Source organism: Zea mays, chromosome 2, assembly GCF_902167145.1.
Source record: "Zea mays cultivar B73 chromosome 2, Zm-B73-REFERENCE-NAM-5.0, whole genome shotgun sequence".
Lineage (NCBI taxonomy): Eukaryota > Viridiplantae > Streptophyta > Magnoliopsida > Poales > Poaceae > Zea > Zea mays.
Window position 1 is genome coordinate 44,741,440 of NC_050097.1, and position 24,155 is coordinate 44,765,594.

Below are 24,155 nucleotides of genomic sequence, written 5' to 3' on the forward strand. Positions count from 1 at the left end.
GTGAAGTTGTTGAGCTCCTCTTGCATCGCCACAACCCAATCCGAATCTTGTAGTGCTTCCTCTACCCTGTGTGGCTCAATAGAGGAAACAAAAGAGTAATGCTCACAAAAATGTGCAACACGAGATCTAGTGGTTACCCCCTTATGAATGTCGCCGAGGATGGTGTCGACGGGGTGATCTCGTTGAATTGCTTGGTGGACTCTTGGGTGTGGCGGTTTTGGAACTTCATCCTCCTTGTCTTGATCATTTGCATCTCCCCCTTGATCATTGCCGTCATCTAGAGGTGGCTCATCTTTTTGATCTTCTCCTTCATCAACTTGAGCCTCTTCCTCATTTTGAGTTGGTGGAGATGCATGCGTGGAGGAGGATGGTTGATCTTGTGCATTTGGAGGCTCTTCGGATTCCTTAGGACACACATCCCCAATGGACATGTTCCTTAGCGCGATGCACGGAGCCTCTTCATCACCTATCTCATCAAGATCAACTTGCTCTACTTGAGAGCTGTTAGTCTCATCAAACACAACGTCACAAGAAACTTCAACTAGTCCTGAGGACTTGTTAAAGACTCTATATGCCCGTGTGTTTGAATCATATCCTAGTAAAAAGCCTTCTACTGTCTTAGGAGCAAATTTAGATTTTCTACCTCTTTTAACAAGAATAAAGCATTTGCTACCAAAGACTCTAAAATATGAAATATTGGGCTTTTTACCGGTTAGGAGTTCATATGATGTCTTCTTGAGGATTCGGTGGAGATACAACCGGTTGATGGCGTAGCAGGCGGTGTTGACTGCCTCGGCCCAAAACCGATCCGATGTCTTGTACTCATCAAGCATGGTCCTTGTCATGTCCAATAGAGTTCTATTCTTCCTCTCCACTACACCATTTTGTTGTGGCGTGTAGGGAGAAGAGAACTCATGCTTGATGCCCTCCTCCTCAAGGAAGCCTTCAATTTGAGAGTTCTTGAACTCCATCCCATTGTCGCTTCTAATTTTCTTGATCCTTAAGCCGAACTCGTTTTGAGCCCGTCTCAAGAATCCCTTTAAAGTCTCTTGGGTATGAGATTTTTCCTGCAAAAAGAATACCCAAGTGAAGCGAGAATAATCATCCACAATAACTAGACAGTACTTACTCCCGCTAATGCTTATATAAGCAATCGGGTCGAATAGGTCCATGTGTAGGAGCTCGAGTGGTCTGTCAGTCGTCATGATGTTCTTGTGTGGATGATGAATACCAACTTGCTTCCCTGCCTGACATGCGCTACAAATCCTGTCTTTCTCAAAATGAACATTTGTTAGTCCCAAAATGTGTTCTCCCTTTAGAAGCTTGTGAAGATTCTTCATTCCAACATGTGCTAGTCGGCGATGCCAGAGCCAGCCCATGTTAGTCTTAGCAATTAAGCAAGTGTCGAGTTCAGCTTTATCAAAATCTACTAAGTATAGCTGACCCTCTAACACTCCCTTAAATGCTATTGAATCATCACTCCTTCTAAAGACAGTAACACCTACATCTGTGAAAAGACAGTTGTAGCCCATCTTACATAATTGAGAAACGGAAAGCAAATTGTAATCTAAAGAATCTACAAGAAAAACATTGGAAATGGAGTGGTCAGGAGATATAGCAATTTTACCCAATCCTTTGACCAAACATTGGTTTCCATCCCCGAATGTGATAGCTCGTTGGGGATCTTGGTTTTTCTCATAGGAGGAGAACATCTTCTTCTCCCCTGTCATGTGGTTTGTGCACCCGCTATCAATGATCCAACTTGAGCCTCCAGATGCATAAACCTACAAAACAAGTTTAGTTCTTGGTTTTAGGTACCCAAACGGTTTTAGGTCCTTTGGCATTAGATACAAGAACTTTGGGTACCCAAACACAAGTCTTTGATCCCTTGTGTTTGCCCCCAACAAACTTGGCAACTACCTTGCCGGATTTGTTAGTCAAAACATAAGATGCATCAAAAGTTTTAAATGAAAGGTTGGAATCATTTGATGCACTAGGAGTTTTCTTCTTAGGCAATTTAGCACGGATTGATTGCCTAGAGCTAGATGTCTCACCCTTATACATAAAAGCATGATTAGGGCCAGAGTGAGACTTCCTAGAATGCATTCTCCTAATTTTGCTCTCGGGATAACCGGCAGGGTACAAAATGTAGCCCTCGTTATCCTGAGGCATGGGAGCCTTACCCTTTACAAAGTTGGACACTTTTTTAGGAGGGGCATTAAGTTTGACATTGTCTCCCTTTTGGAAGCCAATGCCATCCTTTATGCCAGGGCGTCTCCCACTATAGAGCATGCTTCTAGCAAATTTAAATTTCTCATTTTCTAAGTCATGCTCGGCAATTTTAGCATCTAATTTTGCTATATGATCATTTTGTTGTTTAATTAAAGCCATATGATCATGAATAGCATCAATGTTAACATCTCTACATCTAGTGCAAATAGTAACATGCTCAGTGGTAGATGTAGAGGGTTTGCATGAATTAAGTTCAACAATCTTAGCACGTAAAATATCATTGTTATCTCTAAGATCGGAAATGGTAGCATTGCAAACATCTAGTTCTTTAGCCTTAGCAATTAGTTTTTCATTTTCAATCCTAAGGCTAGTAAGTGAGACATTCAATTCTTCAATCTTAGCAAGTAAGTTAACATTATCATCTCTAAGATTGGGAATTGAAACATTACAAATATTAGAATCAACTTTAGCAATTAATTTAACATTTTCATTTCTAAGGTTGGCAATAGTGTCATGGCAAGTGCTTAGCTCACTAGATAGTTTTTCACATTTTTCTACTTCTAGAGCATAAGCATTTTTAACCTTAACATGCTTCTTATTTTCCTTAATTAGGAAGTCTTCTTGGGTATCCAAGAGTTCATCCTTCTCTTGAATAGCACTAATTAATTCATTCAATTTTTCCTTTTGTTGCATGTTAAGGTTGGCAAAAAGGATGCGCAAATTATCCTCCTCATCACTAGCATTATCCTCATCACTAGAGGTTTCATATTTAGTGGAGGATTTTGATTTTACCTTCTTCCTTTTGCCGTCCTTTGCCATGAGGCACTTGTGGCCGACGTTGGGGAAGAGGAGTCCCTTGGTGACGGCGATGTTGGCGGCGTCCTCGTCGGAGGAGGAGTTGCTAGAGCTTTCATCGGAGTCCCATTCACGGCACACATGGGCATCGCCGCCTCTTTTCTTGTGGTACCTCTTCTTTTCTCTTCTCTTTCCCTTCTTGTCGTCGCCCCTGTCACTGTCACTAGATAGTGGACATTTTGCAATAAAATGACCGGGCTTACCATATTTGTAGCAAACTTTCTTGGAGCGGGATTTGTAATCCTTCCCCCTCCTTTGCTTGAGGATTTGGCGGAAGCTCTTGATGATGAGCGCCATCTCCTCATTGTCGAGCTTAGAGGCGTCGATGGGTTGTCTACTTGATGTAGACTCCTCCTTCTTTTCCTCTGTCGCCTTGAATGCGACCGGTTGTGCTTCGGGCGTGGAGGGGCCATCTAGCTCGTTGATTTTCTTTGAGCCTTTGATCATCAACTCAAAGCTCACAAAATTCCCTATTACTTCCTCAGGAGTCATTAGTATATATCTAGGATTACCACGAATTAATTGAACTTGAGTAGGGTTAAGGAAAACAAGTGATCTAAGAATAACCTTAACCACTTCGTGGTCATCCCACTTTTTGCTCTCGAGGTTGCGCACTTGGTTCACCAAGGTTTTGAGCCGGTTGTACATGTCTTGTGGCTCCTCCCCTTGGCGAAGTCGGAAGCGACCGAGCTCCCCCTCGATCGTCTCCCGCTTGGTGATCTTGGTCACCTCGTCTCCTTCGTGTGCGGTCTTTAGCACGTCCCAAATCTCCTTTGCGCTCTTCAACCCTTGCACCTTATTATACTCCTCTCGACTTAGAGAGGCGAGGAGTATAGTGGTGGCTTGGGAGTTGAAGTGCACAATTTGGGCTACTTCGTCCTCATCATAGTCTTCATCCCCTACGGATGGTACCTGTACACCAAACTCAACAACATCCCATATACTTTTGTGGAGTGAGGTTAGGTGATATCGCATCATATCACTCCACCTCGCATAATCTTCACCATCAAACGTTGGTGGTTTGCCCAATGGGACGGAAAGTAATGGCGTATGTTTAGGAATGCGAGGGTAGCGTAGGGGGATCTTACTAAACTTCTTGCGCTCATGGCGCTTAGAAGTTACGGATGGCGTGTCGGAGCCGGAGGTGGATGGCGACGAGGAGTCGGTCTCGTAGTAGACCACCTTCCTCATCTTCTTCTTTTTGTCACCGCTCCGACACGACTTGTGTGAAGAGGATTCCTTTTCCTTCCCCTTCCCTTTGTTGTAGGACTCTCCCGGTGGAGCCTTCCCGTGGCTTGTAATGGGCTTCTCGCCGGTCCCCATCTCTTTCTTGGCGTGATCTCTCGACATCACTTCGAGCGGTTAGGCTCTAATGAAGCACCGGGTTCTGATACCAATTGAAAGTCGCCTAGAGGGGGGGTGAATAGGGCGAATCTGAAATTTATAAACTTAAGCACAACTTCAAGCCAGGTTAGCGTTAGAAATAGAAATGAGTCCGAGAGAGAGGGCGCAAAACAAATCGTGAGCGAATAAAGAGCGAGACACAATGATTTGTTTTACCGAGATTCGGTTCTTGCAAACCTACTCCCCGTTGAGGTGGTCACAAAGACCGGGTCTCTTTCAACCCTTTCCCTCTCTCAAACGGTCACTTAGACCGAGTGAGCTTCTCTTCTCAATCAACCGGAACACGAAGTTCCCGCAAGGACCACCACACAATTGGTGTCTCTTGCCTCGATTACAAATGAGATTGATCACAAGAAGAATGAGAAAGAAGAAAGCAATCCAAGCGCAAGAGCTCAAATGAACACGACAAATCACTCTCTCTAATCACTAAAGCTTTGTGTGGAGTTGGGAGAGGATTTGATCACTTTGGTGTGTCTTGTATTGAATGCTAGCTCTTGTAAGGTGTAGAAGAGTGGAAAACTTGGATGTCATTGAATGTGGGGTGGTTGGGGTATTTATAGCCCCAACCACCAAAAATGGTCGTTGGAAGTGTGCTGTCGCATGGCGCACCGGATAGTCCGGTGCGCCACCGGACACTGTCCGGTGCGCCAGCCACGTCAGCAGACCGTTGGAGCTCTGATTTGTGGGGCCTCCGGGTGTCCGGTGGTGCACCGGACAGGTCCTGTAGACTGTCCGGTGCGCCCTCTGGCGCTGCTCTGTCCTCTGCGCGCGCAGGCGCGCATTTAATGCGTTGCAGTCGACTGTTGCTCCGCGAAGTAGTCGTTGCTCCGCTGGCACACCGGATAGTCCGGTGTGCACCGGACACTGTCCGGTGACTCACCGGACAGTCTGGTGAATTATAGAGGAGCGCCCTCTGAATTTCCCGAAGGTGAAGAGTTCAGCCTCGAGTGCCCTGGTGCACCGGACACTGTCTGGTGGTGCACCGGACATTGTCCGGTGGCATACCGGACAGTCCGGTGCGCCAGACCAGGGTGCCTTTCGGGTTGTCTTTTGCTCTCTTATTTGAACCCTTTTCTTGGTCTTTTTATTGGCTTATTGTGAGCCTTTGGCACCTGTAGAACTTATAGACTAGAGCAAACTAGTTAGTCCAAAGCTTTGTGTTGGGCAATTCAACCACCAAAATTAATTAGGAAATAGGTGTAAGCCTAATTCCCTTTCAATCTCCCCCTTTTTGGTGATTGATGCCAACACAAACCAAAGCAAGTATAGAAGTGCATAATTGAACTAGTTTGCATAATGTAAGTGTAAAGGTTACTTAGAATTGAAAAATAAGGATTGACTAGCTTTCTATTTACTTATAATTCCTGTCCCGCATTACTTAATTGAAAAATAAGGATTGACTAGCTTTCTATTTACTCATCCTTGTTTACCTTTTGTGTTATCATGGTTAGCTTCATGCTATTGCTTTACTTTAATCAATGAACATGATATGAATATTTATGATACGATGATATTATCCCGATGATGATATTGTGATACTCTATGGGACTCGAGCCATTTTCCCTAAGTACCTCTTCGTAAGGACCTGTTCGTGGAGTGACCACCCGGGATAACAGTGCAGCCATGAGGGTGGAATTGGACGCCCTTAGCTGATTAATTAGATGAACCTGGGGGTGTAGTTGGCTTTGCCAGAGGACCGTCAATGGGGGGCGGGGCGTAGTGCTCGCTCTGCCAAGGTTGGGGTGCAGAGGTTCATTCGATTTGGTTTTGTTAGTCACCCACCTTGGGGAGGTGTACTGCGTTTGTACGACTGGCGAAACCTAACGAGCAGCTATGCACCAGGGGAGTCTTTATAAAGGCTACGTAGTGATATCCTGCCAGGCCACCTAGGTAGTGGTCAATGGAGAGTAGCTCTCTCTGGACAGAAAGGGAATCATGACTCGTGGGTAAAGTGTGTGACCTCTGCAGAGGGATTAGAAACTGATATATCAGTCGTGCTCACAGTTATGAGCGGCCTTGGGATCCTCTTTGATTAGAGATACAGATTGTTCGAGATACAGATGATCTGAGATAAAATGGTTTTATTTATGGTTTTGGCTTGATGATGATAATGTTTTTCCTCGATGAGGAAATGGTTCACGGGTTGGCTATTACTAAAACTTGGCGTCCACTAATAATAAATACCTGACCAACTAAAAGCAATTGCTTTGACCTTAACCCTACATAAAGCTAGTCCACCTCAGCTAAATGGGACATTTGTTGAGTACGTTGATGTGTACTCATCCTTGCTTTCACAAAACACCAGGTTGCCTTTGGTGCAATCTATGCTCAGGTAAAGAAGGCGTCGAGGCGGATCTCCAGGAATTCCAGGACTTCGACGAGTTCGAGGATTAGGCTAGCGACCTCCCCGAGTCAGCTGCCTGTGGTGGGTTTGTTTACGTTGGCTACGTTTCTATCCTGTGTATTTTGATTATATTATGTAAATGACTCTAGTCTTTCATATTATTACTTACTCTTTATTGTTATTCGAAGCATTGTGCTATGATGAGTCATTTATGTAATCGTTGTGTACGTGAATTTCTGATCCTGGCACATACATGGTTCGCATTCGGTTTACCTTCAAAACCGGGTGTGACACGGGGCTGGTGTCGGACGAATACGGGGATGAGGCACCTGCTCCTATGACCTTTGCCGAGAATGGGGTAGCGTAGAGGTGGATGCATGAGGAGAGAGAGAAAATAAGTAGAATGGAGAACGAGTTGGTGGCAACTGAGGCGAGGACCATCATTATCGTGTGGAGGTATAGATGACCAAATGGGCCGTGTCTAGCGAGCCGGCCCGAGAAACGACTCATTTAATAGTGTCTGGGCCAACCCTTCACGAGCGTCGTATGGTGCTTGGGCCGTAGCCTCGGCCCGTAGTGCTGACCCGGCCCGACACGATTATTTTTTAATTTTACAAAAAAATCATATATACATATGTATAATTTATATTCAATATTATAAACACCTGAACATCAAATTATGTAAAAGTTCCATGTATCAAATGGTTTACGGATTATTAAGATTAATGGTCACCCTTCCGGTCTTTACTGGATCCACTGAGACAGTCTTTTAGCTACAAAACTTATCAAAACACATCTACGAAATAAAATGTGAGGTGATTTTATGTGAAGTTACTTGACCATCTATAATGATATAGAATTGATAGCTATGATCAACTCTCATGATATAATCGAAGCTTTTGATTTGGTTGATCATTGTAGAAGCAAATTATTTTTCTGTTAAAGTTAATTAATATACAATTATATGGTGCAAGTTTTTTTATTAATTTATTATATATGCTACATTAGTATACGCATGTGTATATATCCTATGATATTTTCCCACCTATAATATTTGATAAATTGTTCGGCCCCTCGCTTCTATGTTGTAATACTTGCTCCGCCCCAGGTAGAACTCTTTATATTCCAGTTTTTGTGCAAATAATTCTTTAACTGATATATATATATATATATATATATATATATATTTAAGATAATCTCTATGTGTGGAGTAAAATGAGAATTTTTTTATTTCTGGCCCTTAATTCATTCGAGAAAATCACTTCGTGAAACCAGTGTAGCATAAAACTGTTTGGCATTCTCAGATTTAGCCTAGCCTCTACACAAATGGAGGGGGTATACTCTGAACCTGGAACTCTGCAAGGTGTGGTGAAAATAAGACACATATATTTACCGATATTAGTTCCTTCTTTATGGGACAAAAGAACTACATGGAATCTTGGATAACCCATATCTGAACATTTAACATTTATATCAGAATACTTAAAATCGGATTTCTGATATGTATATAATTAAGACACATATCAATATTTGACATATCTAATATGACCCCTATCTAGTCTCGAGATATGATTAAAAAAACAGATATGAGAAAAAAAAATGATACGGTATCACTGATACTTGTGTGTGCGATATCCCGTTTCTCACTGCCAGGGGTACTCCTGCTAGTTGCATGTATGATTGATGTATCCGAAAGTTGGGTACGAAGCGTTGTCCTAAACGTCCAGCAGGGAGATTATTTATATTGTTTATTTGATCGCGAAAATATGTCAGAGTTTACCGAACTGGCGCTTCTTCTGGTACCTGACAAGATCCCAGGTTTATTCTGACACTTTGGAACGAGCAAACTTTTAAATACTAAAGTGTAGATGGTAGACTGTTTGAACCGACTACAATTTGATTATAAAATACATGCCAGCGATACCCATGTTGCATGCGACATCACTCCATTTCCTTTTGCCTTCACAACCAACATAGGGCTGGGAGCTCCGCTTCCAAGCCGGTTCGAACTCAAAGCGACTCACGACCCTCAAACGAGCCAATTCGAGCCTATTTGTCGAGCTCGTTTTTTAGCGAACCGAATCCAGCTGACTCGTTTTAACACGCGAGCCGTGTCAAATCAACTAATTTATAGAATAATGACGAATATTAGATTATTTTATAAATAATAGCTTGTTTTTTAGCTTTTTGATGATAAATATATTATTATTATAATTTAAATTACTCATAATGTTGAATAATAATTCTATATTTCAAAATTTATATAATGTTAATTTACTAAATAAGAAATGGCTCGTGAGCCGAGTCGAGCCGGCTTGTGAGCCAATATCGAGCCGGGCCTGTTTAGTCACTGAGCCATTTTCGGCCATAACCAACATGTATGTAGTTACTAGCATGTAAATTTTGGACTTCTTTGAATACACTAGAATTAATAGTTAGTTGGTTAACTATTAGTTGATTTTAGCTAAGTTGAACCAGCACTAAAGTAATAGACACTTAGAGTACAACTAATAGTTCGATGGACTATCTAAGGGCTAGTTTGAAAGAAGAGAATTAAGAGGATTGAGGGAGCCGAAATTCCCTTACGCCCCGTTTGGATCATTAGAATTGAATTCCATTCTAATAATAGTAATTTAGTCATATATCAATTAAGCTAATTCGTTTTTATGCAAAATATATTTATATATTATTATTAGCAAGATATCGAAGATATTTATGTGCTATATTTTTATTATAGATGAGTGGAACGAAGACTGTCATATAAGTACTAGAGTAGAAACAAATTCTAGTAATGCATAAAATCATTTCCTATCCTCCATCCTATGAATTTGAGATAGTCTTATATCTGAACTTTGGAAAGTGATGGAATGCCAAATTCCAAACTAAATAAGTTATTTTATTAAGTGAATTCCAATTCCTTTAAAATGAAGGGATCTGTCGGCGTTTCGAGACCGGGGGGTCCCTAAGCCGACGAGTGAATGTCGCTGCGTGCCCCAGCCCAGATGGGTCGACGCGAGGCCGAGCGCGAAGGGGGGAAGTGAGGTGGCCGGAGATGGGCGTGAGAGAGTTGGAAATCACGCGGCCTTCGTGTTCGTCCCGCGCCCAGGTCGGGTGCGCTTGCAGTAGGGGGTTACAAGCGTCCACGCGGGAGAGGGAAGCGAGCGGCCCCAAGAGAGCGCCTGTCCCGTCCTCGTCCCCGCGCGGCCAACCCTCTCTAAGAGGGCCCTGGTCCTTCCTTTTATAGGCGTAAGGAGAGGATCCAGGTGTACAATGGGGGTGTAGCAGAGTGCTACGTGTCTAGCGGGGGAGAGCTAGCGCCCTAAGTACATGGCGATGTGGCAGCCGGAGAGATTTTGGCACCCAGCTGGTGTGATGTCGTGGCCGTCGGAGGAGCGACGGAGCCTAGCGGAGGGACAGCTGTCGGAGCGGTTGAGTCCTTGCTGACGTCCTCTCGCTTCCGTAAGAGAGCTGGGAGCCGCCGTCGTCATAGAGCATGCGGGGCGCCATCATTGCCTATCTGGCGGAGCTAGCCAGATGGGACGCCGGTCTTGTTCTCTGCGGCCCGAGTCATCTCGGGGTAGGGTGATGATGGCGCTTCCTGTTGACGTGGCTGGCTTGCGCCCTAGGCTGAGCGACGTGGAGGCTCCTCCGAAGCCGAGGTCGAGTCTGTCTTCCATGGCCGAGGCCGAGTCCGAGCCCCCGGGTCGGGCGAGGCGGAGGTCATTCGGCAGGGGCCAGGGCGGAGTCCGAGCCCTGGGGTCGGGCGAAGCAGAGTTCGTCGTCTTCTGGGGCTGAGCCCGAGTCCGAGCCCTGGGGTCGGGCGGAGCGGAGTTCGTCGTCTTCTGGGGCTGAGCCCGAGTCCGAGCCCTGGGGTCGGGCGGAGCGGAGTTCGCCGTCTTCCGGGACCTAGCCCGAGTCCGAGCCCTGGGTCGGGCGGAGCGGAGTTCGCCGTCTTCCAGGACCTAGCCCGAGTCCAAGCCCTGGGTCGGGCGGAGCGGAGTTCGCCGTCTTCCGGGACTTAGCCCGAGTCCGAGCCCTGGGTCGGGCGGAGCGGAGTTCGCCGTCTTCCGGGACTTAGCCCGAGTCCGAGCCCTGGGTCGGGCGGAGCGAAGTTTCCTATGGTGCCTTTGGCAGGGCCTGACTGCCTGTCAGTCTCACTCTGTCAAGTGGCACTGCAGTCGGAGTGGCGCAGGCGACGCTGTCCTTTTGTCAGGCCGGTCAGTGGAGCGGCGAAGTGACGGCGGTCACTTCGGCTCTGTCGGGGGGCGTGCGTCAGGATAAAGGTGTCAGGCCACCTTTGCGTTAAATGCTCCTGTGATTCGGTCGGTCGGTGCGGCGATTTAGTCAGGGTTGCTTCTTAGCGAAGGCAGGGCCTCGGGCGAGCCGGAGATGTGTCCGCCGTTGGAGGGGGGCCTCGGGCGAGACGGAAACCCTCCGGGGTCGGCTGCCCTTGTCCGAGGCTAGGCTCAGGCGAGGCATGATCGAGTCGCTCGAATGGACTGATCCCTGACTTAATCGCACCCATCAGGCCTTTGCAGCTTTATGCTGATGGGGGTTACCAGCTGAGAATTAGGAGTCTTGAGGGTACCCCTAATTATGGTCCCCGACAGTAGCCCCCGAGCCTCGAAGGGAGTGTTAGCACTCGCTTGGAGGCTTTCGTCGCTCTTTTTTGCAAGGGGACCAGCCTTTCTCGGTTGCATTTTGTTCCGGTGGGTGCGCGCGAGCGCACCCGCCGGGTGTAGCCCCCGAGGCCTCGGAGGAGTGGTTTCACTCCTCCGAGGTCTTAATGCCTTGCGTAACGCTTCGGCCGGCCTGGTTGTTCCCTCATGCGAACTAGCCGTAGCCCGGGTGTACGGTCGGGGCCCAAGTTCTTGGGCTGGTATGTTGACGCTGTCAACGGTTCGGCCAGAGCCGGGTTTGCGAGAGCAGCCCCCGAGCCTCTGCACAGGGCGAGAGGGCGATCAGGGACAGACTCGGCTTTTTTACATACGCCCCTGCGTCGCCTTTCCGCAAGGAGGAGGGGGGGAAAGCGCCATGTTGCCCTCGATGGGCGCCGAACATGGTGTCTCCAGTGAGTTGCAAGCGGGTAATCCGAGTGGACGTCCGTGCCCCGTTCGTTAGAAGTCGGCTAGGGGCCCAGAGGCACGCCCAAAAGTACCTGCGGGTGATCTGCCGGACCCGGTCCCCTGGCGACGGGGTCCGAGGGCTCGATGCCTCCCTCTGATGGGATTCCGTTACAAGATCGCTCCCGCTAGTCTCGGAAATGTCCTAGGGTACCTCGGGAGCGCAGCCCGAGCCTTGGTTATGTATCGAACGTACCCCTGGTCATCCCTCGCTCGGCGTCTGAGGCGGCTGTGAACCCTTCGGGGGCCAGCCTTCGAACCCCTGATCAGTAATGGGCGCGGAGCCCGAGTAGCCTGAGGCGGCCGTGGAACCCTTCGGGGGGCCGGCCTTCGAACCTCTGACCAGTAGTGGGTGTAGGGCCCACGCGATCTGAGGCGGCTGTTGAACCCCTCGGGGGGCCAGCCTTCGAACCTCTGATCAGTAGGGAGGCTCGGAGCCCGGTTCCTTCACGGGGAAGGATCCTTTTCGGGGTATCCCCCTTTCCCCGGTCCCTGTTGCAAGAGATAGAGAAAGAGGAAAAAAGGAAAAGGATACGAAATCGAACGACGCGGCGTACCTTTTTTGGCGCGGTTATTACGGCGAAGGTGAAGCGTCGCCCGCTTCTCCTGCCAGAAGCGCCGCCTGTCCCGCCGCGGAGTTAATGCGACGGGGCGAGTTGTTGGCGGGGCGGCCGTTGCGCGTGCGCGAGCCGTTCGAGGAATGGATCACGGGCGCGTTGTCTTCACGCCGTGAGAGGGGGTTCTCTTGCTGCCCCCGGATGGGACGTGAGCTTGGCTGACGACGTGACCGCTGCTCCCGCCCGCCTGCCACCGTCATTACTGCCGGCCCACTTTCGGCCGCATTGACCGCCGCGCCAGGCTGGCGCTGTTGGGTCGCCTCGAGTCGCGGTATTGGTTCCGCAATCGAGGAGGCGAGGTGGTGGCGCAAGCGGCGGTGCAGTTGCTTGCATGAAGCATCCGGCGCGCCGGTTGCGTGACGCGTGGGCCTGGGCCTCCAGGCTGGGCGCGTTGGGAGCCGGAGAAGCGCGTCCACTTGGCGCGGTTGCATGCCGCCTGCATGGCTGCCCGCCTCTTTCGCCCGTTGGTCTGGGCAAAAGTGGAGGGTCACTTGTAACCGCTGGGCGGTTGTGTGCACCACGCGCGGCGGTTTGGCTTCTCCTGCTCCGAGCCGGTTTGCATGACATGCGGGACCCAGCCCCCGCGTCGCAGGGGAGGGCCTTGGAGCGTGTTGGAGGAGACTCAGCCCGTGACGGATGGGGGCGCAAGTAGGGAGAGTTGCCTTTAAAAGGAGGGCGACCCCTTTCGGAAGGCGACCATGTCTTCTCGCTCCCTTATGCATCGCGTCTTTCCACCTTCCAAGCCCCCAGATGGGGGATACCCGCCGTCTTTTCGCCTCATCGTTGGAGGAACGCAACTCTGTGGGAGTTGGTACCTTTCAGCCATCGTTCGGCTTCAAGGAAAATTTCAACGCAGAGGGGGTTCCCCCCCTTTTAGCCCCCGAGGGAGGGTCGGGCTTTGCCGAGGCGAGGCCGACCCTTCCTTGATGACTAAACTTTGCGTGGGTGCGAGGTATATGAACAACTTGAAAACATCTTAAGGGTAGAAACGACGTAGCTGTTGGATGTTCCAAGCGTTGCCTATAGACCTCGCCTTGACTGTTGGCCAGCTTGTACGTTTCGGGCTTTAGAACTTTGGCGATGACGAATGGCCCCTCCCAGGGGGGCGTGAGCTTGTGCCTCCCTCGGGCGTCTTGCCGCAGCGGAAGCACTAGGTCGCCCACCTGGAGGTCTCGGGGCCGGACCCCTCGGGCGTGGTAGAGTCGCAGGGACTGCTGGTACCGCGCCGAGTGTAGTAAGGCCTTGTCCCGAGCCTCTTCCAGCTGGTCCAGCAAGTCTTCTCGGCTAGCTTGGTTGCTTTGATCGTTGTAGGCCCTCGTCCTCGGGGAGCCGTATTCCAGGTCAGTGGGCAAGACGGCCTCGGCCCCGTAGACCAGGAAGAATGGCGTGAAACCCGTGGCTCGGCTCGGCGTTGTCCTCAGGCTCCAGACCACCGAGGGGAGTTCCTTCATCCATCGCTTGCCGAACTTGTTGAGGTCGTTGTAAATCCGAGGCTTGAGCCCTTGTAGAATCATGCCATTGGCACGCTCTACTTGCCCATTCGACATGGGATGAGCCACGGCGGCCCAATCCACCCGGATGTGGTGATCCTCGCAGAAGTCCAAGAATTTTCTGCCGGTGAACTGGGTACCGTTGTCGGTGATGATGGAGTTCGGGACCCCGAAGCGATGGATGATGTTGGTGAAGAACGTCACCGCCTGCTCGGACCTGGTGCTGTTCAGAGGTCGGACCTCGACCCACTTGGAGAATTTGTCGATGGCGACCAGCAGGTGCGTGTAGCCCCCGGGCGCCTTCTGCAAGGGGCCGACGAGGTCCAGACCCCACACAGCAAAGGGCCAGGTGATGGGTATCGTCTGCAGAGCCTGAGCGGGCAGGTGGGTCTGCTTCGCATAGATTTGGCACCCTTCGCAGGTGCGGACAATTCTAGTGGCGTCAGCCACCGCCGTTGGCCAGTAGAAGCCTTGCCGGAAGGCATTCCCGACAAGGGCTCGAGGCGCCGCGTGATGGCCGCAAGCCCCCGAGTGTATCTCTTGCAGGAGTTCCTGACCTTCGGCGACGGAGATGCATCGCTGGAGGATGCCCGAGGGGCTGCGGTGGTAGAGCTCCTTCTCATCGCCCAGCAAGACGAACGACTTGGCGCGTCGCGCTACCCGCCGAGCCTCGGCTCGGTCGAGGGGTAGCTCTCCTTGGCGGAGATATTGCAGGTACGGGGTCTGCCAATTTGGATCAGGCGTGGCCCCGCTCCGCTCCTCCTCGATGCGCAGTGCCTCGCCCTCGGAGGCCGAGGGTACCTCGGGCTGAACCGAGGGCACCTCGGGCCGAGCTGAGGGTGCCTCGGGCTGTGCCGAGGGTACCTCGGGCTGGACCGAGGGCGCCTCAGGCTTGGGCGTGTCGTCGATCTTGACGGAGGGTTGATGCAGATCCCGGGAGAAGACGTCCGGGGGGAACCGTTGTTCGCCCCGAGGCTATTTTTGCCAGCTCGTCCGCAGTCTCGTTGTAGCGCCGAGCGATGTGGTTAAGCTCGAGCCCGTAGAACTTGTCTTCCAGGCGCCGAACCTCATTGCAGTAGGCCTCCATCTTCGGGTCGCGGCAGTGGGAGTTCTTCATGACTTGGTCGATGATGAGCTGCGAGTCACCGCGGGCGTCAAGGCGCCTGACCCCTAGCTCGATGGCGATCCGCAACCCGTTGACCAGAGCCTCGTACTCAGCCACATTGTTGGACGCCGGGAAATGGAGGCGTAGCACATAGCGTAGGTGTTTCCCGAGGGGCGAGATGAAGAGTAGGCCCACGCCGGCTCCCGTCTTCATCAGCGACCCGTCGAAAAACATGGTCCAGAGCTCCGGTTGGATCGGAGCCGTCGGTAGCTGGGTGTCGACCCATTCGGCTACGAAGTCCGCCAATACCTGGGACTTGATGGCCTTCCGAGGGGCGAACGAGATTGTCTCGCCCATGATTTCCACCGCCCACTTTGCAATCCTGCCCGAGGCCTCTCGGCACCGGATGATCTCCCCCAGGGGGAAGGATGACACCACAGTTACCGGATGAGACTCGAAGTAGTGTCGCAACTTCCGCCGTGTCAGGGTCACTGCATACAGCAGCTTCTGAACTTGTGGGTAGCGGATCTTGGTTTCGAACAGTACCTCGCTGACGAAGTAAACCGACCTCTGAACGGGCAATGCATGCCCCTCTTCTTGCCTCTCGACCACAATCGCGGCGCTAACCACCTGAGTGGTCGCGGCGACGTAGACCAAAAGGGCTTCTCCGTCAGCTGGAGGCACCAAGACAGGCGCCTTTGTGAGGAGCGCCTTCAGGTTCCCGAGAGCTTCCTCGGCCTCAGGGGTCCAAGCGAAACACTCGGCCTTCCTTAAGAGGCGGTACAGAGGCAGACCTCTTTCGCCGAGGCGTGAGATGAAGCGGCTCAGGGCCGCGAGACATCCCATGACCCTTTGTATGCCTTTTAAGTCCTTGATGGGCCCCATGCTGGTGATGGCTGCGATCTTCTCCGGGTTGGCTTCGATGCTCCGCTCGGAGACGATGAACCCCAAGAGCATGCCCCGGGGCACCCCGAAGACACACTTCTCGGGATTGAGCTTGACGCCTTTCGCTTTGAGATATCGGAATGTCACTTCAAGGTCGGAGAGGAGGTCGGAAGCTTTCCTCGTCTTGACTACAATGTCATCGACGTAGGCCTCGACCGTGCGACCGATGTGTTCGCCGAACACATGGTTCATGCACCGCTGATACGTCGCGCCCGCATTCCTCAAACCGAACGGCATGGTGACATAGCAGTACATGCCGAAGGGCGTGATGAAAGAAGTCGCGAGCTGGTCGGACTCTTTCATCCTGATTTGGTGATACCCTGAGTAGGCGTCGAGGAAGGACAGGGTTTCGCACCCAGCAGTGGAATCCACGATTTGATCGATGCGAGGCAGAGGGTAGGGAACCTTCGGACATGCTTTGTTGAGACCAGTGTAGTCTACACACATCCGCCATTTCCCCCCTTTTTTTCTCACAAGCACAGGGTTGGCAAGCCATTCGGGATGGAATACCTCTTTGATGAACCCTGCTGCCATTAGCTTGTGGATCTCCTCGCCTATCACTCTGCGCTTCTCCTCGTCGAATCGGCGCAGAGGCTGCTTGACGGGTCGGGCTCCGGCCCGAATATCCAGCGAGTGCTCGGCGACATCCCTCGGTATGCCGGGCATGTCCGAGGGACTCCACGCAAATACGTCGGCGTTTGCGCGGAGAAAGTCGACGAGCACTGCTTCCTATTTGGGGTCGAGCCCGGAACCGATCCGGATCTGCTTGGAGGTGTCGCCACTGGGGTCGAGAGGGACGGCCTTGACCGTCTCCACTGGCTCGAAGTTGCCGGCATGGCGCTTCACGTCTGCCACCTCATTGGAGAGGCTTTCCAGGTCGGCGATGAGGGCCTCGGACTCGGTGAGGGCCTCGGCGTACTCCACGCACTCCACGTCGCATTCGAACGCGTGTTTGTACGTGGGGCCGACGGTGATGACCCCGTTGGGGCCCGACATCTTGAGCTTCAGGTAGGTGTAGTTGGGGACGGCCATAAACTTCGCGTAGCATGGCCTCCCCAGTACCGCGTGGTAGGTTCCTCGGAACCCGACCACCTCGAACGTCAGAGTCTCCCTTCGGAAGTTGGAGGGCGTTCCGAAGCAGACGGGAAGGTCGAGTCGTCCGAGGGGCTGGACGCGCTTCCCGGGAATGATCCCGTGGAAGGGCGCAGCGCCTGCTCGGACGGAGGACAGATCGACGCGCAGGAGCCTGAGGGTCTCGGCGTAGATGATGTTGAGGCAGCTGTCCCCGTCCATAAGGACCTTGGTGAGCCTGACGTCGCCGACGACGGGGTCGACGACGAGCGGGTATCTCCCCAGGCTCGGCACGTGGTCGGGGTGGTCAGCTTGGTCGAAGGTGATGGGCTTGTCGGACCAGTCTAGGTAGACTGGTGCCGCCACCTTCACCGAGCAGACCTCCCGGCGCTCTTGCTTGCGATGCCGAGCCGAGGCATTCGCCGCATGCCCACCGTAGATCATGAAGCAGTAGCGGACCTCGGGGAACTCTCCTGCTTGGTGATCTTCCTTCTTGTCGTCGTCGCGGGCCCTGCCACCCTCCGCGGGTGGCCCGGCCCTGTGGAAGTGGCGCCGAAGCATGACGCACTCCTCAAGGGTGTGCTTGACGGGCCCCTGATGATAGGGGCACGGCTCCTTGAGCATCTTGTCGAAGAGGTTGGCACCTCCGGGGGGCTTCCGAGGGTTCTTGTACTCGGCGGCGGCGTCGCGTTTCGCTTGCGACTTCTTCTTGCCTTTCTTCTTGGCGCCGCGCGGAGTAGACGCCTCGGGAGCATCTTTCGATGGGCGGCCCTGGGGCTGCTTGTCCTTCCAGAAGATAGCTTCGACCGCCTCCTGGCCAGAGGCGAATTTGGTGGCGATGTCCATCAGCTCGCTCGCCCTGGTGGGGGTCTTGCGACCCAACTTACTCACCAGGTCGCGGCAGGTGGTGCCGGCAAGGAACGCGCCGATGACATCCGAGTCGGTGATGTTGGGCAGCTCGGTGCGCTGCTTCGAGAATCGCCGGATGTAGTCCCGGAGAGACTCTCCCGGCTGCTGCCGGCAGCTTCGGAGGTCCCAGGAATTCCCGGGGCGCACGTACGTGCCCTGGAAATTGCCGGCGAAGGCTTGGACCAGGTCATCCCAGTTGGAGATCTGCCCCGGAGGCAAGTGCTCCAACCAGGCACGAGCGGTGTCGGAGAGGAACAGGGGGAGGTTGCGGATGATGAGGTTGTCGTCGTCCGTTCCACCCAGTTGGCAGGCCAGGCGGTAGTCTGCGAGCCACAGTTCCGGTATCGTTTCCCCCGAGTACTTTGTGATAGTAGCCGGGGGTCGGAACCGGGTCGGGAACGGCGCCCGTCGGATGGCCCGGCTGAAGGCCTGCGGACCGGGTGGTTCGGGCGAGGGACTCCGATCCTCCCCGCTGTCGTAGCGTCCCCCACGCCTGGGGTGGTAACCTCGGCGCACCCTCTCGTCGAGGTGGGCCCGACGGTCACGATGATGGTGCTCGTTGCCGAGGTGGCCCGGGGCCGCAGGCGCGGTGTTGCGCGTGCGCCCGGTGTAGACCGAGGCTTCCCGCATGAATCGGGAAGTCGCGGCATGAGGTTCCGAGGGGTATCCCTGCCTTCGGGAGGCAGAGCTCTCGGCCCGTCGGACCACAGCGCCTTCCAGGAGATTCTTGAGCTCTCCCTGGATTCGCCGACCCTCGGTGGTTGATGGCTCCGGCATCGCGCGGAGAAGCATCGCTGCTGCGGCCAGGTTCTGACCGACCCCACTGGATGCGGGTGGCGGCCTGACCTTGACATCGTTGGTGACGCGGTGCTGGAGACCCTAGGGCAGGTGACGTATTTCTCCGGCCGGGGGTTGGCCCGCCCATGCCTGCCCGACATCCCGGCGGATCGGCTCAAGCGCTCCTGCTCCCTCGTCGAGCCTGGCCTGTGCCCCGCGGACTTGCTCGAGCTGTGGGTCATGACCCCCCGCCGGAACGGGGACCACAGCTAGCTCCCGTGGGATGTCAGCGCGAGGCACCGGCCTAGGGAGATCACCGTCCTCCGGCATGCCGAGATGATTGCCTTCGGAGGGATCCCCTAGATCGACGTGGAAACATTCGCGGCTTGGGCCGCAGTCCTCGTCGTCGAGGCTACGGCTACCGTCGGAACAGTCGGAGAGGCAGTAGTCACATGCGGTCATGAAGTCCCGCATGGCACTGGGGTTGCCAAATCCAGAGAAATCCCAACAGATGTTGGGGTCGTCATCTTCCTCGGGCCCAGAGGGCCCGTAGGTCGAGACGTCCGTCAGCCGGTCCCAAGGCGACCGGATGCGAAACCCCAGAGGGTTTGAACTCGCCTCTACGAGAGCGCCCGCCAAAGCAAGGTCGCTAGGCGGGTTGAAGCTGAGTCCAAATGACGTAGGATGGGAATCGGTCGGTACCTTTCGGTCGACGAGCAGCGACATAGTCACGTCGGGGACTGATTGCACCGCCGTCTCGGGTACGAGGGCGACGTCCTGCAAGCTCTCCGCGAGCGCACTGGCGTCGTCCACTTGCTCGGGATTGGCGTGTCGCGGGGAGACGGCGCTCGCCTTCGTCTCAAACGCGAGGTCGACGCCCGACGCGCTCCCCGTTGGGGCGCTGGGGACGTCGACTCGCTCGACAGCCGACGAGGCGCGGCCTCCCGCTTGGCCTTGTTTGCCCCGCCTCCTCCTCCGTTGGCGGGGGAGAGGACGGGGCGAGCTCGAATGTTGTTCTTCCACCACGCGGGGAAGACGTCGTCGATTCCGCCGCCGGCGGGCGGGCTGTCGGCCGCCATTGTCGTTGTCGCGCGGCGGTGGAAGGAGTATCATGTCGTAGCTGCCGTCGAAGGACATGAACTCAAGACTCCCAAAACGGAGCACCGTCCCGGGTCGGAGAGGTTGCTGGAGACTGCCCATCTGGAGCTTGACGGGAAGTTGTTCGTCAACACGCAGCAGGCCCCTACCTGGTGCGCCAACTGTCGGCGTTTCGAGACCGGGGGGTCCCTAAGCCGACGAGTGAATGTCGCTGCGTGCCCCAGCCCAGATGGGTCGACGCGAGGCCGAGCGCGAAGGGGGGAAGTGAGGTGGCCGGAGATGGGCGTGAGAGAGTTGGAAATCCCGCGGCCTTCGTGTTCGTCCCGCGCCTAGGTCGGGTGCGCTTGCAGTAGGGGGTTACAAGCGTCCACGCGGGAGAGGGAAGCGAGCGGCCCCAAGAGAGCGTCTGTCCCGTCCTCGTCCCCGCGCGGCCAACCCTCTCTAAGAGGGCCCTGGTCCTTCCTTTTATAGGCGTAAGGAGAGGATCCAGGTGTACAATGGGGGTGTAGCAGAGTGCTACGTGTCTAGCGGGGGAGAGCTAGCGCCCTAAGTACATGCCGATGTGGCAGCCGGAGAGATTTTGGCACCCAGCTGGTGTGATGTCGTGGCCGTCGGAGGAGCGACGGAGCCTGGCGGAGGGACAGCTGTCGGAGCGGTTGAGTCCTTGCTGACGTCCTCTCGCTTCCGTAAGAGAGCTGGGAGCCGCCGTCGTCACAGAGCATGCGGGGCGCCATCATTGCCTATCTGGCGGAGCTAGCCAGATGGGACGCCGGTCTTGTTCCCTGCGGCCCGAGTCAGCTCGGGGTAGGGTGATGATGGCGCTTCCTGTTGACGTGGCTGGCTTGCGCCCTAGGCTGAGCGACGTGGAGGCTCCTCCGAAGCCGAGGTCGAGTCTGTCTTCCATGGCCGAGGCCGAGTCCGAGCCCCCGGGTCAGGCGAGGCGGAGGTCGTTCGGCAGGGGCCAGGGCGGAGTCCGAGCCCTGGGGTCGGGCGAAGCGGAGTTCGTCGTCTTCTAGGGCTGAGCCCGAGTCCGAGCCCTGGGGTCGGGCGGAGCGGAGTTCGTCGTCTTCTGGGGCTGAGCCCGAGTCCGAGCCCTGGGGTCGGGCGGAGCGGAGTTCGCCGTCTTCCGGGACCTAGCCCGAGTCCGAGCCCTGGGTCGGGCGGAGCGGAGTTCGCCGTCTTCCGGGACCTAGCCCGAGTCCGAGCCCTGGGTCGGGCGGAGCGGAGTTCGCCGTCTTCCGGGACTTAGCCCGAGTCCGAGCCCTGGGTCGGGCGGAGCGGAGTTCGCCGTCTTCCGGGACTTAGCCCGAGTCCGAGCCCTGGGTCGGGCGGAGCGGAGTTTCCTATGGTGCCTTTGGTAGGGCCTGACTGCCTGTCAGTCTCACTCTGTCAAGTGGCACTGCAGTCGGAGTGGCGCAGGCGGCGCTGTCCTTTTGTCAGGCCGGTCAGTGGAGCGGCGAAGTGACGGCGGTCACTTCGGCTCTGCCGGGGGGCGTGCGTCAGGATAAAGGTGTCAGGCCACCTTTGCGTTAAATGATCCTGCGATTCGGTCGGTCGGTGCGGCGATTTAGTCAGGGTTGCTTCTTAGCGAAGGCAGGGCCTCGGGCGAGCCGGAGATGTGTCCGCCGTTGGAGGGGGGCCTCGGGCGAGACGGAAACCCTCCGGGGTCGGCTGCCCTTGTCCGAGGCTAGGCTCAGGCGAGGCATGATCGAGTCGCTCGAATGGACTGATCCCTGACTTAATCACACCCATCAGGCCTTTGCAGCTTTATGCTGATGGGGGTTACCAGCTGAGAATTAGGAGTCTTGAGGGTACCCCTAATTATGGTCCCCGACAGGATCCAAACGCACCGTTATTTAATTTTAAATAGAAAGAGGATTTTAGCTCTCTCAGTTCCTTTACTCTCGAACGGGCTATAAGGATGTTTAGATACCTCTAGCTAAAAACAGCTAATAGTGCGTCCAAATATAGCATTAGTCGGTAGAGCTTGAGTTTTCTGGTTCTTCAGTTCCAATGTTTTAAAGTTTCTGGTGGAGTGATTTTAGTCGATTCTTACAGAGAGCACGGTAATATACAGATCCGACTTATTTGTTGGAGGTAATAATTAAAACAGGCATAAAATAATCAACATAGCACAACACTTGCTGTAGCTAGACTTGTACGAATCTAATACCTGGAGTAGTTGCTAACCGACTCACCAGTCACCGCTCTATAATCATCAGTCGTAAACCCCCCACTGCCAAATCGGACTGTTTGGGAAGTCAGTCATGTCCACGACATCAGCGATTCCCAGAAGACTGCTGAGCATGTCATCGTCGTGCACCGCCGACCCGTCGGGCAGCGTGGTCCCGCCGCGCTGTAAACCTTGGAGCATGCTATCGTGCGCCACCGGCGGAGGCTGTGTGGTCTCAGCGACGGCGATACTGCTATTATGCTGCCCTCCGTCTCGGACTGCCACCGCGTCTTTCGCCTCGTGCTCGCCATCATCGGTCCCCTGCAGGCAGCGGTAATAGAGCTTCATGAGCTCCTCGATCGAGCTGCGGTCGGCGTAGGGCACGCAATCTATGTCCGGAAGCGGCAGCAACTCCTTGCCGACGTCGACGCCGCTACTGCCCGTGTGCCCGGGGCCGCCGACCTTGCGCTTGCGCTTCTCGACGTGCGCTGCCGCCATCGGAGAATCGCCACCGGCGTCGGTGTCGGGGCCACCGTCGTCGTCCTCTTCCTCCTCGAGCGGTGTGATCTGCAGCGCGCGCTGCGCGTGGCGGTCCAGCGCCTCCTCCTGGGTGATGACCTTGGACCAGGTGTCGGCGTCCCTGGCGCTCATCTTGTGCTGCAGCCGCTTGGACTGCCAGACGAGCTTGCGCATCTGGTCGAAGCGCGGGCTGAGGTGCTTGATCACGGCGCTGAGCAGCGAGATCTTCCAGGCCTTCTTGAGGTCGTGGGGCTTGCGGTACGGCGGCGGGCCCTGGTGCGCCTGCGCCTCGCCCTGCGTGCCCCACCAGGCCTCCCGCCCCGTGGGCCACCACGGCGGCGCCAGGCCGCGGTCCAGCGGGAAGCTCCGCTGCGGGGGCTCGCAGTGCTGGATGAGCGCCGACAGCAGGGACCCCAGCGTGCTGTCCTGGATGTCGTGGAGGCCGTGCAGGAAGGACGCCGCCATCGGGCTCCCGGGGTCGTCCAGGCCGGCGGCGGCGGCCACGGACAGCGCCAGCGGGCCCGCCCGCTCGAACCCCACCTCGTCCTTCCACCAGCCGCGGAGGCTGTCGGAGGAGCCGGACACGGGCACGCCGGACTCGTTCACCACGCCATACACGAACCCGCGCGCGTTGCACGCCTCCATCATCTTCAGCATGTGCCGGATGACGCCGTCCTGCGCCCGGAGCATCGCCTTGCGCCGGTACCGGCTCTCGGGCGACTCCTGGTGGTCCTTGGCCTGCTGGAGCAGGGCAGACGCCGTCGCCGGGTGGTCGTCAGCAAAGGGATGGAGATGGAGCGGGAGCTGGGCCTCGCGGTCGCGGCCCGAGCGGCCCTCGAGCTTCATGAGCAGCAGCTGGTCCTTCCACATGCGCTTCTTGAGGTCAGCGATCTCGATGGACTCGGAGCCCGACTCGGAGTCGCTGAAGAACTCCTCCTGGCTTTCGGGTTCCTGCTGGTCAGCGGCGGTAGCATGGTGGTGGTGGTGGTAAGGACCGGCGCCCAGGACGGCCTTGCCCTTGCCCGTGTCATTGTTGTCGTCCTTGTCTTCGTCCATGGTCGTTGGCTTGTTGGGAGGATGGGAAGGCTTCTGATAGTAGTCGATGCTTTCGCAGTAGTTCTCCATGATAATGTGGTTTGGCTACGATCGTGTACTCACTCGTGCGTGTAGTGACTGATATGACTGAGAAAAGATGGTGGGGGCACTGGCCACTGGCCACGCTCGAGCTCGCCTAAAAAGGTGCCGCGGAACCTCTCCGTGGCGCGGAGAAGGTTGTAGAACTCGCCGTGGCAACGCCTCGGAGGCGGAAGGGCCACCGTGCGTCGCCTTGTTAGGGAGTATAATATCGCACTTCAAATTACTAGCATGCACGTGCTAGGCTGGCTCTAACTCTCGTCAATTTACCCTTAGCTAGTTAGCTTTGCTGCAGATCACTTTGAACTGATGGTGGCAGCCATGGCGCCGATCGACATGCCTATTTGCTTTAGATTAAA

The 24,155-nt window shown here is 54.5% G+C and overlaps 1 protein-coding gene across 2 annotated transcripts; it reads right to left on the reverse strand.

Moving 5' to 3' along the window:
* Positions 1–21,968: 21,968 nt before the first annotated feature.
* LOC100274454 (ETHYLENE INSENSITIVE 3-like 5 protein) lies at positions 21,969–23,922 on the reverse strand. 2 transcript variants are annotated; one of them, XM_008669392.3, is made up of 2 exons: positions 22,606–23,922; positions 21,985–22,464 (listed from the first exon to the last, which is right to left on the reverse strand). In XM_008669392.3, the coding sequence occupies exons 1-2, from the start codon at positions 23,785–23,787 to the stop codon at positions 22,189–22,191; spliced, it is 1,458 nt and encodes a 485-aa protein (XP_008667614.1). In that variant the 5' UTR covers positions 23,788–23,922; the 3' UTR covers positions 21,985–22,188. The 2 variants fall into 2 exon arrangements, with proteins under 2 accessions (NP_001142285.1, XP_008667614.1); NM_001148813.1 differs by having other exon boundaries at positions 21,969–23,860.
* Positions 23,923–24,155: the final 233 nt, after the last annotated feature.